The 15,794-nt window shown below is 31.2% G+C and overlaps 2 protein-coding genes across 2 annotated transcripts; both read left to right on the top strand.

Annotated features, from left to right (window-relative positions):
* The first annotated feature begins 54 nt into the window (after positions 1 to 54).
* On the top strand, positions 55 to 5,615 carry LOC126832766 (dual specificity protein phosphatase 18). Its single transcript, XM_050563690.1, has 3 exons — positions 55 to 711; positions 1,884 to 2,118; positions 5,035 to 5,615. The coding sequence occupies exons 1-3, from the start codon at positions 533 to 535 to the stop codon at positions 5,242 to 5,244; spliced, it is 624 nt and encodes a 207-aa protein (XP_050419647.1). The 5' UTR covers positions 55 to 532; the 3' UTR covers positions 5,245 to 5,615.
* Positions 5,616 to 11,308: 5,693 nt separating this feature from the next.
* LOC126832834 (uncharacterized) lies at positions 11,309 to 14,536 on the top strand. The gene is made up of 5 exons (XM_050563829.1): positions 11,309 to 11,633; positions 12,983 to 13,385; positions 13,460 to 13,707; positions 13,775 to 14,106; positions 14,181 to 14,536. Coding segments are annotated over exons 1-5 (1,335 nt in total). The 5' UTR covers positions 11,309 to 11,632; the 3' UTR covers positions 14,532 to 14,536.
* Positions 14,537 to 15,794: the final 1,258 nt, after the last annotated feature.

The raw sequence follows: 15,794 nt of genomic DNA, 5'->3' as shown, positions 1-15,794 counted from the left end.
CGTATACTGTTAAGATAGTGTTTGTATTGAACCCTACAGTTCATTACATAAGATACTTTACTCCTTAAAAATTGGCGGTGCGACGCCCTCTTAAATGGATCAATTTTTTTTTTTTTAATAAACATCCATTCCATAGGCCTTATGCGTTTAGGACAGCAGCTGCAACCGCTCCGTTGTCCGTCGACACACGAATGATTAATGATAAATAATAATAATAATAATAATAATAATATAATAATTATCGTTCGAGCCAAGTGAAATATTTTTTTTTTCCACCGTCTCCCCCCGGTTGCCAATCCTATTACGGATCTGCTCTGGCGGTGGTGACATACTAAAAAACGCGTGTCGAGTATTTTAACAACAACAATAATAATGTTCTTTTTTTCTTTTTTTCTATCTAAATAATAACATCAACAAAAACAAACCGTACAACGGGGTCGTCCGGCCGAGTGCGAGTGTTGGCTGCAATAATATGAACGCGGCCCAAAGGTAGGGCAGACACAGACCAGCTGTGGGACACGGTGCCAAAGATATGAGAGATAAAAGCTCTGGTCCATCCGCATTGTTCAAGCAGTACAGACCGCGTGCAGCAGCCAGCATGGCAGGAGGCATCATGATGGTCGTGGCGAGGAACAACAACGCCGCTGGTGTTCAGTGCGACCGCCTTCGTGTGCCAGTCAACGGCGAGATCGTACTAAAAAAATCCGACCTGTAAGCTATAAAAAACAAAATAAAAAATTAATCATTTTTTTTAATAACCTAACGCTTTTGGAAAAACCCCTGGCGAGGGCGGTGTTTGCCGGTAACCGTACAATGTGTGCACAGAGCGACTTAACCGACGGGGGGTGGCGTTTTTAGATTTCTGACAACTTTTATCTTGTTCAGTGTTTTCTAGAGCTTTATAAACTTAACAAAACTTAAACGGTAAAGAATGATTTTCTGAAAATGTCGACCGGTCGAACACCGGTTTTGAACAAATAGTTTTGAAGTTTTAAATTTAGGACAGGAGGGAGGGTGCAACTGCACTTCACCCCCTGTCTTAAATTTTAAACCTAAATAACTTGAAAAATAATTACTTAATATACCGGTTAGGTCCAGTCAATGTTTTCGGTAGGTTATTATTAATTTAAAAACTCGATTAAATATAGTATCAATATAATATTTAAGTTTCAAAAGTTGACAAAGCTCTAGCAAATAATAAACGAGATACAAATTTGAATATTGTCTAATAATGTACTATAACATAAGTAAAAATAACAACTGTTTTTCACATAGAATTTTACTTGAAGAAAATTTAAACAATTATTTTCAATTCGTACGCACTAAATTTACAATTTAAATTTGTGAATACCAATTTTTCAAATTTATTTTTTTTAACCAACAGTAAAAGTTCGGATTTTAAAAGTTATATTCCCAGTTGGTACACAACACTCTTTACATATTAATAAAAATAGATATAAAACAATTAAAAAGACTTAACTAATTCATTAATAATGAATCTGTTTGACTAGACATTATAATATTTTCCGTCCATTTTTTTTTTTTTTTGTTTTTCCTAGACAATTTTTAATCGAATACTGTATAGGTAACTGTAACTGTTATCGGTACAAAATAAGTGAAACTACTTAAGTAACACTTCTCATTTAAGACGGTGAGTTTGTTTAGTAAAATTTAGTTTGCCTCGAGTTGCAATACAAAATTTACATACACCGATTAAACTTGTACAGGACAAGCCTTACCTCTTTCGAAAAATAAAACTCTATCTTACATAGTATATAAAATTGTACTACTATATGAACCTATTTTTGCTTGCAAGTTGTACAATATTGAATATTCTGACGAAAGGGTTGGGACTTGAAATTTTTGTGTGTTTTTTTTTACAGATGGAGCGTGTCTTACGTGTGCCCCGGTCTGGCCCTTTGCGGTGCCTTATCCCTTTACACCGACAAAGAAACCGTGTCCCTGTTGCAGCCCACTTGTCTGATAAACTGTGCCCAAGAATTACCTGACACGCCGCTACCCGAGACGGTGACCAAGTATCATAAAGTAACAGTGACCGACAGCCCAGACACGGACCTCAGGCCGCACATGGACCGGATAGCCGATCTCATCCATCAGGTAAACACACAAAAGCTCCTGCTGTTCACCACAAAGGGTCTTCCATACTACTAGGCAAAAGACATGATATAGGTATAGAAATAATATACCCAACACCTTGGCAAAACCGCAAGACTACTTAATTGGGCGCACAGGAGCCCGCAAAGGAAGTCCTTTCAATTTGTTTACCTAAACTGTTGACCTAGTGCTCTACAATTTACACACTGTTGTTATAATTGGTCCTATATTGATTTTTGAATTTTTTTTTATAAATCAAACCATCAAACTTGGATGATAAGTGGTACCTACATCAATTATTATAGTGTATGTTTTTTGGGGAAATTGGTACCTGCGCGTTTAATTTATAGTGTAAACATGTAAAAAAAAACAGAATAACGCGCACATCTAATTAGTCGCGATAAAATGGATTATAATTGAAATACTATTACCGTCAAGTTCCAAGAAGTGTTTTTCACTTGTTAAAAAATGTTTATCTTATTTATTTACAGACAATGCCCAACCCCTAATACTATACAATTATTGATAAAAATGTAAATCATATACGTAATACCAAAAAAAAAAAACAGTTTACTCATTATAGAGGTAATAATTGTTTTTTTAGTCTGAAATACAAATCTCATACGCCTAATTAATACATATTTTTTAAGCTGAAGTAATAATAATTCCAATATAGAATAAATTTAATGTTCTGAGCTAATTATTGTGCACTGATAGCCGGAAAGGAGGTAAAGTAGTATTCATTTTATATAAACTTCTTAACCCTTTCTCGTGTAGTAATAAATTAAGAAAAACAAATAAAAGACGTTTTACATGAATGGTCGTTGGAAATTCGTTTTAACCCTTCAGTGCCCAACTTTTTTTGAAAATTTTTAATAATGTACAATTTTTTTCTAAACAGATTAAATTATCAGCAATTTGGGTTGATAGCGATTTCTTTAATAACTACCAAGGGTGGCACCTTAGTATTCAATCTATTAGTTGTTCTAACTATATAAAATTATGTTAATAAACATGTTGCGTTTCTGGACAATGTGGGCATTTTAGGGTTGAGTTGATCATAACGTAAACAAATTGTATTATTGTTTTTAATATTGTTTTTGTTTTACCCATCGAACCGTCTGGCGCCGGTCTGTAATGAATAATGACAATTTTTTGAAAACGATGTTAAAATTGCCGAAATTCAAAATAAACATACATATTATAACCGAGAGGAAAATATGTAATAAACGCTTGGCGCCTATCCCGGTATGTAGAGAGTGACACATGGAGGCCGTTAGCCTGACACCATTGAGACAGTTAAAAAAAAAATAAGCAATAAGAATTAACCGGCGGCAAAGTATGTGGTCGTAAACACATAGTAATAATAATAATAATTTTACACAAACATCCTCTAAACGGAACACAACGGTATTTTTGCCAGAAATATGTTCAAACGATTATTATAATCCATATTTTCTTTTTAAGAGTTGAGCTAGTGTTTTTTATTTTATTTTTAGACCGACCGAGTTAAAGGTACACTATTACTAAGGTGTTATCGTTGTTGTATTTCTTGGTATTTACAACAGCAGCGTAATAATACTTATACAAATATTAGATACACCACAAAGGACAATAGTGAATTGGGTAAACGAATGGAGCCGATAATAATAATGATTAATGATCGGCAGATTCATGTTTTTCAAGAAAACGCAGAAGGGTGAGGTCACCGGTTGTTTATTGAAAATAGAAAGTTTAAAAAAAATAATATATAAAATACACACATATATAATAAATTATGCACACGGTCTTAAGACACTATACACGCCTAAGTATAGCAGACGGTTTGACCGTCAAAAAAAAAAAACACTCGGGTCTTTAAATAAACCCTTAATTATAGATTGTATACGGATTTTTTTGAATAATATATTTTAGTGGCCTAAACGAATATTTAACACAGCTGTATAGTGTCCATATTGATTGACAATAGATGTACAGCTACAATAATATTATTGTTATGTCACACTGTACGATAACCAAATTAAAACGGTCCGACTCATAAAAAATTGCAATAATAATTTCCATATGATAAGACCAACCAACCCTTCTTCTCAATGCCCAATTTTTTTTTGTAGATTAAAATATTAGGAATTTTTGGGTAAACTGTAAAAACCGTCCAAATATAATGCCTATAAAATGACTATACATATACAATGTACTGAATAGTAAACTGTGTCTAATTGGCAACTCACTTGGTAAATGGATAATAAACGCACAAGGAAACCTACTAAACGGACAGTCCTTGGTACACCTTATTTGTAATTGGGAACTTTTTCTATATTTCTCTTTTTCGGGTAAAGTTTTAGGGGCAATTTAGACTGAAGGAACACCCCCTCACCCGGCCAATGTAATGAACTGTAGAGTCCAATACAAATACTATTTAGGACAGTGTTAGGACTGTAGTAATTAACTGATTTAGACTTTAGTAAAACAATAAGAACTGCCAAGATAGGTTTGATTCAATGTAATTCAAATATAACTTTTACACAAACAGTAACTTGCTCGGGTGAAGCAAGACAAAACAATTGAATGAATATACTAGCTGTTCCTTTGGTGTTTTATAGTACAACGAAAACAAGCTAAGCATATCTTAATACTTGTGGAAAACAAGTATTGACGTCATTTAAACGGAATTGACAATGCTTGAATGCTATATGAGTATATTATACATTAATTAAAAGTTACCCAAAACAACAATATAAGCATAAATTGTATCTCAACGTGCCACATGGTCATTACCAATATCTTTAAAGAGACCTGACCATTACACCATACTGTCCTGGCTAGACCTTTACCCCCCTACCCCCCTATATTGTACAAGTCATCGACTAATTGAATAAACTAATTGAAAAACTATTTTTTTTTTTTTTGCCCTTAAAGGAATACTTAAACGGAGGGCTGACGATTGTGCACTGTGCTGCCGGCGTGAGCAGGTCGGCCGCGTTCTGTATAGCTTACTTGATCAAGTACAGAGCAATGGACATGACCAATGCATACAGACACTTGGCCATGTGCAGGCCGTGCATAAACCCCAACCAGGGCTTTGTCGGTCAACTCATAGAATTCGAGGGCAAGTTCGCCGACGATTGACCGCGGTCTGCCCGTCCAAGACATTCCGCTAATAAGCTGATATATTATAAGATGTTATTGTAATATATTATTTTGATGAAGAGATTTTACATTTTTTTTTTTGTATAATGGCGTGACGGGGTTCAAACGGTATCTTTAAGAGTTGTAAATAATATATAATATACATATTATGTTTTTTGTGTTGGTTATTATAATATATCATTATAATACATTTGGGGGTCTTCTTCTCTGTATACCTGCTAGCGGCGGCTGGCAAAAGAAAACCGTCTTATCAGCTGCTGTCACCGCGTCGACCGTCTATTGTAAACAACAATACAACGTCTTAAAAACATACTAATCAAATAGATAATATTATCATTTATCGTTACAGCCTTTTTTTGCTCTCATTAGATACCTACCTATTTGAAAAATGTAAAAAAAAAAAAAAATGATTTTGCTAAATCAAACATACTTAGTTTGTGGTGTATTTATTTTCGTTTATTTTAAATAATATCTACTATTACTTCTTCGCATATTAGCAATAATAATATTTTGTATATTATTATTAAAAACAAAAGAAAACCCACGTCGTTTACATTTAATCAACACAAATAAATATTCTGGCACGGTTCCCCCAATAGCGTTAAAACGCTTTATAATGCTTTGTGAAAACAATATTTACAACTATTTCAAAATCTATTTAAGATTTTGGTATTTTTAAAAAACTCCTTAGGTTAAATTTAAATTTTAAATTTTACAAATAACACCGACCCATTAAGATATTGTTTATTTTAGACTTAAAATTGCAACAATTGTAGATATGTTTATATTGCTGTTATTTAAATAGTATTTATTATCAACTATAAATAGTAGGAAAATATATATATTTATTAATATATTATGAATACTTTACTGAATTTTTTTAATAATAACTGTCGATAAAAACACAAATTCTAAATTTTGTCGAATAAAATATAATAGTATGTGTCAGTTTAATAAATAAAGGAAAAACCCCAGTACCCATTATGTATACTTGGGAATGTGTTTTTTTAATTTAGTTTTAATGGTCCAGATTATATTTTGGAGATGAGACGTTTCGGACAATTTTATTTGGATTCTTATACATTAAAAATATTTTCAAATCCCATTACAACGTGGACATTCTAATTTAAGAGTAGATCTAATAACGATAGAACTGTGTACCAAACGTTAAAACAACTTTTTGATTAAAAAAAAAAACATAATTGATATTCAAAGCACTAAAAAAAACTATTCAACTCTCTTGATCTTACTGGGAAAATAATAAATTTAAATACCCAAATTTGTATAAATTAGCTTTGGTTGTACATAATTATTCCCCTGCAACTCAAGAATCTGTAGAAAGGGTATTTTCATCTTTAAAATGCGTTTTAAATGATCATAGCTGTACAACCTTGGCAATGAAACCCTTGAAAATATTTTGTTAGTAAATTTTAGCCTGGGTTCGAAAAATTAAACTGCCACTTAACTATGACATTTTGATTGTACACATATTAAATTGATATCGTATGATAATTTGAAATTTAAATTTTCAAAATATTTTTTAAAACATTTTTATGTTAAATGCGCATAGTAGGCATAGTAAAATTATTATCAAGCTGTATGTAATACATATTTTCCTATTAATAAAAACGCCAAAGCATAATTATACTTTTTTCATTAAACTTATTCGTGTAGGTAAATGGTTTACTGTTAAATAAAAACTTAACTATAAATCCAATTAGAAAAGCTTTTATAGTTATTCTGCAGTTTAAACGCGGCCACGGTCCCCCAAATGAGACTAGTACACAGAGATGTTATATACAATGATGATGATCTATAATATGCTCAGCTTGCACCCAAGTAGTCAAATCAAAACGCGTTCTCTGGTTCAATATTGGGTGTTATTATTCAAATACGTCTAATCTAACGCCAAAATACATACATAATATATATATATATATATTGATCATTGCAATGGCGGGAAAACGGTGACGTCACAGTTGCACACATTTTCCTTACACGGGTATCTTGAAAATATAAACGGCGGTAAACAAATTTCTTCCATCCGGTCCATTAACTCCCACCGTGGCTCGTGTGTTGCCAACATTTTTTTTTTTTTAAATTATTTATACTATTTTTCTTTTACACGTTTCCACTTAGCAAATGACACACACACACACAAGTGTGTGTACTACCTATTATATTGTATAACGTGCCCCGAGAATAATGTTCATTACCTACGCCAACAAAGTATAGTGGAGTGTTGTATTTTTAGAACCGAAAATATCAACACGGTTTTTTTGTGTGTTTTTGCTACGACTCGGTTCTCTTCTGGCATAAAAAAATCTCACACAGCCCCGCCATTGGTAGCCAACAGTTTTGGAAATTTGTTTTACCTCAGGTAGGACAATTGTATACCAATTACTAAACGGTAATTAGAGGTCAGGACTGAATTACAAATTCAGAGTTGCAAAGTGTTTTAAACGGTATTGTTTTCAACGTTTTAAGTTTACAGTAAACTTAAAACTTAAACTGCTTACTATATAATTACATTTATTTTATCATTTTTTACAATACTTGTATTCATTTTTTAAATATATGTTATAAATTATGTATATCTATATATATATATATATATATAATATATATATTATTTATTAAATACCCTATAACCTAACCTAACCAACATATATAATATATATATATTTATATGTTTGTTATTTTAATTTGAGTAATTAATTTGTATTCGTTGAAACGTACAGAATTCAGATTTTAAGGTACAATATTTAATAATTAATATCAAATATGTATTATTTGTATGTATACATACAAACTAAAAAAATGTGCCCAAGGGTTTGCACATGAAACTGTTGTTTGTTTCTAAAGAGTAAATATTTAATTAAACAAATCAACTAGAATTAAAAAAAAAAAAAATAATCATCCGGAATTGGTAAGTATTTATTATGTAATATATTTACAATTTCTAATTATATACTAAATTAGATTAAAATTTGTTTAAACATAATTTTTAAACTATATTTAAAAACAGTCTAAAACATTGAAAACATAGTTTGAACAAAAAAAAAAACCGTTTTTTTTTTGTATTGTTTTTAAAAAAGAACTGTTTATTTTGCAACTCTGATTACAATACAGTCGTGTTTAAGTAAAATTATTAGTTTTATTAGTAGAGCTCGGATGTTAATGACCATAGTAAATTGATTGAAATATGCATTTTAATCTGTCAAAATATGCAATTATATTATGCCTTTATTGAAATGGCCGGAAAATGTTAGTCAATTGTTCAAATAACCGACTTAAAGTTATTTAAATACAATTCACATATACATAGGTTAATTATTTAAAACAACAATGACTGTTTTAGATTAATTTTGGACAATATTGCAAAACAAGAATTTTCAATGTTTTCTCAAATAATTTTTTTTTAGCTCATACTCGCAAACACGGTAAAAGATAATAAAATAAAATAAAACCTTTTTTTTTTACACTTACACACGACATGCTATTGAATCTAGAAATAATCATTATAGGCAAATATTATAATATGCTCAAGTGTCAAATATTAGTAGTCTTTACGATTGATATAGTATTTGGGTATAAATCTGATTTTACTGAAAAAAAAAAAAAATGCAGTCATACGAGCATCGCCTAGCGTTAGTTATTAAATTGAAATTGATTTATATGTTTTGTTCCTGTATATAAAATAGACCAAAACAATTTCCCAAAGTTTTATCTACAATTTCCCAAAAAGCAGCAGAAGTCGGACACTGTTACACACACAAGTATTAAGGCTTTTATAAATGACCTTGTTATAAATGAAACGGATATTATAATATACGGATTAGTATAATATAAATAACGTTATTATTATTGTGTTGTTTATTAGGTAGGTACGACAACTGACAATCCGTTGTCTGTGGTCTAAAACTGTCAACGGAAACAGATAATGAGTAATGATGACCGACCTGTCAACAGAAACGATAAATAATAATAATTGTGTAGACTACGAGCCGGTCGCTGGATATATGCATAATTATATTAAATAATAATAATAATATGTCTTGTAAAAAAAAAAAAAAAACCCGATAGGTTTATTTTATTAATTAGGTGTTACAGCCGACGTTGAACCAGACCGTGTACATATAATACAAATTCAAAATTGAATATTAAATAACCTGCAAAAATAATAATTTATTTTTCACACAAATGAGTAAAAAATAAAATATTACATTTTATACACACGGCAAATAAATTTCAAACAATTAATTTCGAAAACATATATCCAACAATTTTTATAATAATTTCTATTGTATCAACTTACTTTTAGCTTTATCCGTGTGGCATTTTTAACGTACATTTTTTTTTCTACAAGTTATGTAGCCAATTTACAAGCGACTCTAAAAAAATACTTGACGTTCACATATCTCTCAGCACACAAGTTAAAAATTAAAATATATGTTCTGTTTTATACTTTACTAATCACTACCGGCTGTTATAACCAAAGCCTAATAATACAACTTAAACTAAAAAAACTACCGTAGATGTGCGTGAGATATGTTGTAGATTGTGTTTGAATTTTTAATACTTTTAGCTGTTGTGGAAACAGGTAGGTATATTAACAGGGCGTTAATATACCTGTTTACCAGGTACACCGGTTTACAGCTATTGGTTAACATATAGGTACCATTGCATTGGTAACAAACAAAATGGCCACGGTTTTCTATCTTTTATAGGTAATTTAGTAATAACTCAAAAATATTACATTAGGTGTAAAATATTATATTATGTTATGCTCAAGAAAATGCAATTTTTCTCAACTATTTTTGCCTTAAAATAATAATTGTTAGACTATTGCAGTCATAATAATATTAAATATAAAATATACATAATACAATATAGGTTAATGTGGTTCAATATGGTATAATAATGGTTGAATATGGTATAATCTGTTTAGGTAGAAGACACAAAAAAAGCCAAGTACACAAATAGGCAAATTTTAAGCTTAGAAAATAAGTGTAAAATTGATCAAAATTTTAGTCGTTTAAATCCGGTTATTTAAATCCATTTCTGTGTTCATTTATTTTATTTTATTTCTTGGCCTAATGTTTATATATGATAAATGTCTATTCCCCGCAAAAACAACCCATGTCAAGTATGTTTTATCTGAATTTAATGAAATACGGTCAAAGTTAGACTATTTTTTGATAAACTATGTGAATTATGAATATCAGAAATCCTAAAAATAAAATTGGGTGTAAGTGGAAAAAACAAGTTGAATATCTGGAGTAATGAATGAGTTTTTTGTATGTATAAACAACTTTATTAAAATATAAAAATGGACTGCTCAGTTGCCAATTAGACACACAGTTTACTATTCAGTACATTGTATAAAGTTTTTTTTTTTTTAAATACATATCGATAAATTTGAAGGGCAAGAGTAAACGAAAATAAACGAAAATTACAATCTAAGTATCTCGAATATGATATGGGCTTATTGAAAATAAAATAAATTAAGTTGTTAAGAGTATTGAATGGTACATTTCAACCAATTTTTGTTTGGGAATACCATATGGCTTTTAAAGAAGTTTAAAGGCGATGCTGGTCCTCCCTTGGTGTATAATTTCAATTTTATAACTTCAATTTCATATGATAATACAATTTTCGCTTTATACTATAGGGCAAACGGTCAGTATACAGTGTATACTGTAATAATTATTTTCAAACGGAATATAATGTCTTATTTATAATAGGTAGGTATGGATTATAATAGAAGATATTATTATTATTACAACACACATGGGCCATGATAACATTATTCGGTTAGTTTACAATAATATTATTGTAAAATCGCATATTATTACAATTGGGATAAGACGCACTCGTGATCGACCGACAACGTTTCTCATAAAAAAAAAAAACACCCAATTAGTAAAAAAACCTTTATTGTTATTATTTTTTTTATACGGATACAGGGTGATCGAGGCGGCCGACAATACGGTGTGTATACCGTGTAGATAACGTACCGCGCGTTTTGCCGTCACCCTGTATATACTCGTTATTTATTGCGTCGCCACCCTTTGTTATGGCCGGCGGCCGGCGTCTCACCGTGCGGCGGCCATCCCGCGATCAACCGGTTTGCCGCCGACCAATCGCAGGGCTCGGTTGGCTGACGCATCTGCGGAGGGGGAGGGTGTCCGAACGCACCCCGGTCGCCTTTATTAACCCCGTCCGCACCGCCGGTGGTTACCATTAGCCGTGTACACCTCGGGAGTACAGCATCTCTCTGCCGCAGCCGCCGTCTAGGAAGAGGATACACCATTCCGCACTGGGTTTTTCCTGTTTGTCTTCATCTGCGCATCCGTCTGACCAGAGTAAGTACCCAATAATTAATTTATATGTATACTATTATCTAGTCTTTAGACACATCTTTTTTTTAATGCTTCGATACGGTTAGGTGTTTTTTCAAAATTATTTTCAACTATTACCAACGTTTTTACGATTTAAAATACATCTGTACAAGAATTTTTTTTTCTTAAACTCGACTGAACATTACTCTCATTAAATATTTAAATTTTCAACAGTAGTGATTAATCTTTCATGTCGCTTTTAAATAAGTGTTTTTTATATTTGTTCGTATTTTTATTTAATTTTAACTTGCACGAATCTAATAATGCCTAAAAAAAATTATATAAATCATTGCGGTCTTCAGTCTTGTAAAATATTGAATGACATGTTCTTATTGGAAACTAAATTAACTCTTTTTGAATAACTGTAGACACTAGGCTGTAATTATATATATATATATATATATATTTCTAAAATGTATTCAATTTAATTTGTTGATGTCCTGTCTTGAAATTTGATTTTTATTATAATTTTAAAAATAGTTTTTGATAAATGACATTTGATTAAAATAAAAACTAAAACGTCCCCTTTTTAAGTTAATTTTTAATAATATTTGTAAATTGATTACATTCGCTCGATAACAAAACGTTGCCTTTATAAAATTAATAGTCGTCTAACGCGATGTAATTATATATCATTCGTGTTTTTTAAAAGTTAATTTTAATTTTGCCCAAATTTAACATTTAATAATATCGAACTTGAAATATGAATTTTTGTCGTGAACAGTTTTTAACTGGTTTTTTTAAAATTAATTCTAATAAGTACCCTATAATGCTAAAAATAGTATTATCAATCTTTTACTAATATGAATATACACTGTTTTTAAAAACTATTGAAAATTATTTTTTATAATAATGATAAATCTTTTATTAAATTGGCTTCTTTTTAATTTAAATTTTTACAAATTTTTTATTTCTTAGTTCATATAATTATAATTCTTCGTTTGTTATCTGTATTTATTGGGTATTTATAATTTATTAAAACATTCATGTCCTATAGAGACTTTAATGAACCTTAAATTGCCCTTTTTTTAACTAATTTTTTCTTGAGAGTAGAAAATTTACATAATTCATACTAGTAATAAATCTTATTAGTTTTTGTTGAAAATATACTCGTTAATCCGTTTCGAAAAATTGCCTTAGAAATGTTTATACCTCTGTTTGAATTGTTTTTAAAAAACTATAATAATATTTAAACTATTTTCTTACGATTCATAATTACACTATTTTATTCAAAGGTTAATATGATTATTATTATTAAAAAAAACCTAAATTATTTATTTCATAACTAACTTAAACATTGTTTTTGTTTCTAGTGTCCGAGATGTCCGACATAAAAGACTTTGTCAAATCGTTGAACGGTTGTAAATCGTTCAAACATCGACAACAGTTTTTGAACAGAGTGATCGATTACATGGCTGCCGAGAACGCCGACGCGTTTATGCAGACCTACCGCGAATTTAAGAAGAGAGAACTGGAAGCCAACGACCCGAACAAAATCGCCAAATGGTTGACCACTTCGAACGTAAAATCGTCGTCATCCAAAATGCACGAGGCGTTGATGTTGGTGAAGGGCTCCAATATCTTGGCTCAAGAACAGTACTTGGACAACTTGAAGCGTATTTTCTCGCACACGCTGTCTTCCGGCGAAAACGTCCAAGAATCCGTGAAACTTTGTGCCCTCGTCGAGAAGTTAACATCGTTGGCCAACATTCATCAGTGAGTGGTTTATTATATTTGTTGTAACGCTAATTATGTATTTTATTTAATAATTTTCAATTTGCTCTCTGTAGTCCATTGAAACACCTCATTCGAGAAGTCAAGCAAATGAACGAGCGTCGTCTTTGTACTCAACTGCCGCCTCCGCCGCCGCCAAATGCTTGGCCGCAGTACGGCCGCAGAGAGGTACGAGAACTCGGCCAAATGATCAACGGATGGACTCCTTTTGGTGAACATTCGACGCCGACTTGGCCGACCGTGTTGCAGCCGGAGAGTTTGACTTTGCCGTATCCCGTTTCCGGCAACCCTAGTTTTTTCAGTCGTAAGTATACATATCGTAGAAAATAATTATCGCAAACTAATCGCGTGTGTGGTCGATTTGTTTTCAGTGGACTGTTTGGGCGTCGATACGTCGAAAATGGCCGCCAATCCGGAGCCGCTGTTCAATCCGAACGGCGGCGCTTTGCCGAACCTGACCATTGTCGAGCAAGACATGGACGAGGCCGTCTACAAGTGGCTTCATTATTTGAAACTGCACAAGTACCAGTGGTTCTTCAACGGCCTCAGCTACTTAGAAATCGAATGCATCAACGAGGACACGATCGAATCGTTCATCGCCAAAGTCAACGAGAATTCCATTACCAAGGGCGCTCAGAAGAAGATCTGCATATCGACCAAGGCGCTCCGCGATCGTCCCAAGAAGCTCAAAGATTTGATTTTGGTAAGTGTTGTTGTTGTTGTTGTTCGTTGCGACGTTTAACGAGTGTAATAATAACAACCTATTTATTCCCACAGGCTTTTGATCTGGAAGTCACGTCCACCGAGCTGTGCGAGCATCTGTCGTACATGCGGGACATTTTGCACTATCCGGTGCCGAACAAAAACTGCGTCGTCGGCGACGAACTGCAGAGGGACATCGTTCACGTGATGGAGAAAATCTTGCATTTGTTGGTGGTCACGTTGCGTGCGATGAAAACTCTCAACGGCCACAGTTTGGCAGGAACGTCGATTAACAAATACCTGGAATGCTGCATGTTGATCTCCGGCAACTCGACGTTCATGGCCGACCAGGTCGAAAAGATAACGGTTTTTTCAAAACTGTTGAAAAATAAAGTCGTCAATTCGCGAAGAGATTTCTACGTTTGATAAAAAGACACACTCGTTTTATGTTCATATATATATATATATTTAAATATTATGTATTTTATCGTTTTTTGATGTTTTTTTTTAAATCAAATATTATTTAACATTATGGTTTGTTTTTATGTTACATATAATATATTTAAATGTGATTTTTAAAATAATTTGTACAAAAAAAAAAAAAGTTCTAATTTATATAAAAATTTTAGTTTTCGTTATAAAATAGTATGTTTGATAAAAGACTCTGTAAATATTTACACATTATTTATATATTATATTTTAACTACTTTTAATAGACTGATATTGATGAATAATAAAATTTTATTTATTTATCTAAAATACGCTTTTACAATTATTTCAAATTTCCTGCAAAATTGGGGTTTATATCGAGGTATTTATGAAAACAAAATTTGGTGAATAAGATAAAAATATTATATGGTAAATACAATAATATAGATTGTAACTGTTATTAAACTGTGTTCAGTCAGTGATGGTAAAAAATTGTAATTTGACTTGTCGTCATCGACAGGTCGAAAGACTACCACGTAAATATGTGTTATTGATATGTAACGGGGGAAACGCTCTTGCGTATTAATTGGTAATAAGAAAAGGCAGTGTATACAATATATTTACTTAAAAAATTTAATAAATAAAATTGTTCGAATTAGATAGAACTTGATCTGCATTGTGAATTAAATTGACTGTGTTAATACAAAACAAACTTAGAATTTTTGAAATAATAAATTGTGTCAAAGAGATTTGTTTTACTTCGAACACACGAGGCGACTTACATCAAAATCTGATTTTTTTTTTTTAAATATTTGTTTTAATTGTCTCTCTTATTTTAGGACTATAATATTTGTATATTGTCGAAAATCATTAAGTTGGTTTTTAAGTGTTCAATCATATTGTTTATAATACAAACAAAACTATTGATAAACGGTTGTCGTGCGAAGCGTTAAAACACAAGATCGAGTAATTTAAAAACAATAAAAATTGAATTATATATTACAGACCAAAATGGGTTGAAAAAAAAAAATAAGAAAATAAATTCACATTATAAAGTATACCCAATGAATTGATGATATTTGTATTTATTTAGTTATTTTTTATGGCAATAACATTTTAATAAAAACAAGAAGAAAGTTGCGATCAAAGAAGATGTGTACGAAAGATAGTTACGTACATTATATTATATAATTCATATAATAATTCATAATTGTAATATTGTGTTTTATTTGTTAGATTATACTTACCTGTTTAAATAAT

The sequence above is a fragment of the Adelges cooleyi genome, unplaced genomic scaffold (genome assembly GCF_023614345.1).
Source record: "Adelges cooleyi isolate 19-005CV unplaced genomic scaffold, UGA_ACOO_1.1 ACOO_flye_CR_arks_rails_tigmint_CR_PRNA_167, whole genome shotgun sequence".
Taxonomy (NCBI): Eukaryota; Metazoa; Arthropoda; class Insecta; order Hemiptera; family Adelgidae; genus Adelges; species Adelges cooleyi.
This window is presented reverse-complemented; position numbering and strand designations above follow the sequence as displayed.

What these genes read in the sequence shown, in the direction of transcription:
- LOC126832766 (XM_050563690.1), top strand. Translation starts at nt 533, where the DNA reads ATGAGAGATAAAAGCTCTGGTCCATCCGCATTGTTCAAGCAGTACAGA. An exon ending in GTACTAAAAAAATCCGACCT is followed by an intron (nt 712 to 1,883) that starts GTAAGCTATAAA and finishes TTTTTTTTACAG; the next exon opens with ATGGAGCGTGTCTTACGTGT. An exon ending in TAGCCGATCTCATCCATCAG is followed by an intron (nt 2,119 to 5,034) that starts GTAAACACACAA and finishes TTGCCCTTAAAG; the next exon opens with GAATACTTAAACGGAGGGCT.
- LOC126832834 (XM_050563829.1), top strand. An exon ending in TCGTTGGCCAACATTCATCA is followed by an intron (nt 13,386 to 13,459) that starts GTGAGTGGTTTA and finishes TGCTCTCTGTAG; the next exon opens with TCCATTGAAACACCTCATTC. An exon ending in AGCTCAAAGATTTGATTTTG is followed by an intron (nt 14,107 to 14,180) that starts GTAAGTGTTGTT and finishes TTATTCCCACAG; the next exon opens with GCTTTTGATCTGGAAGTCAC.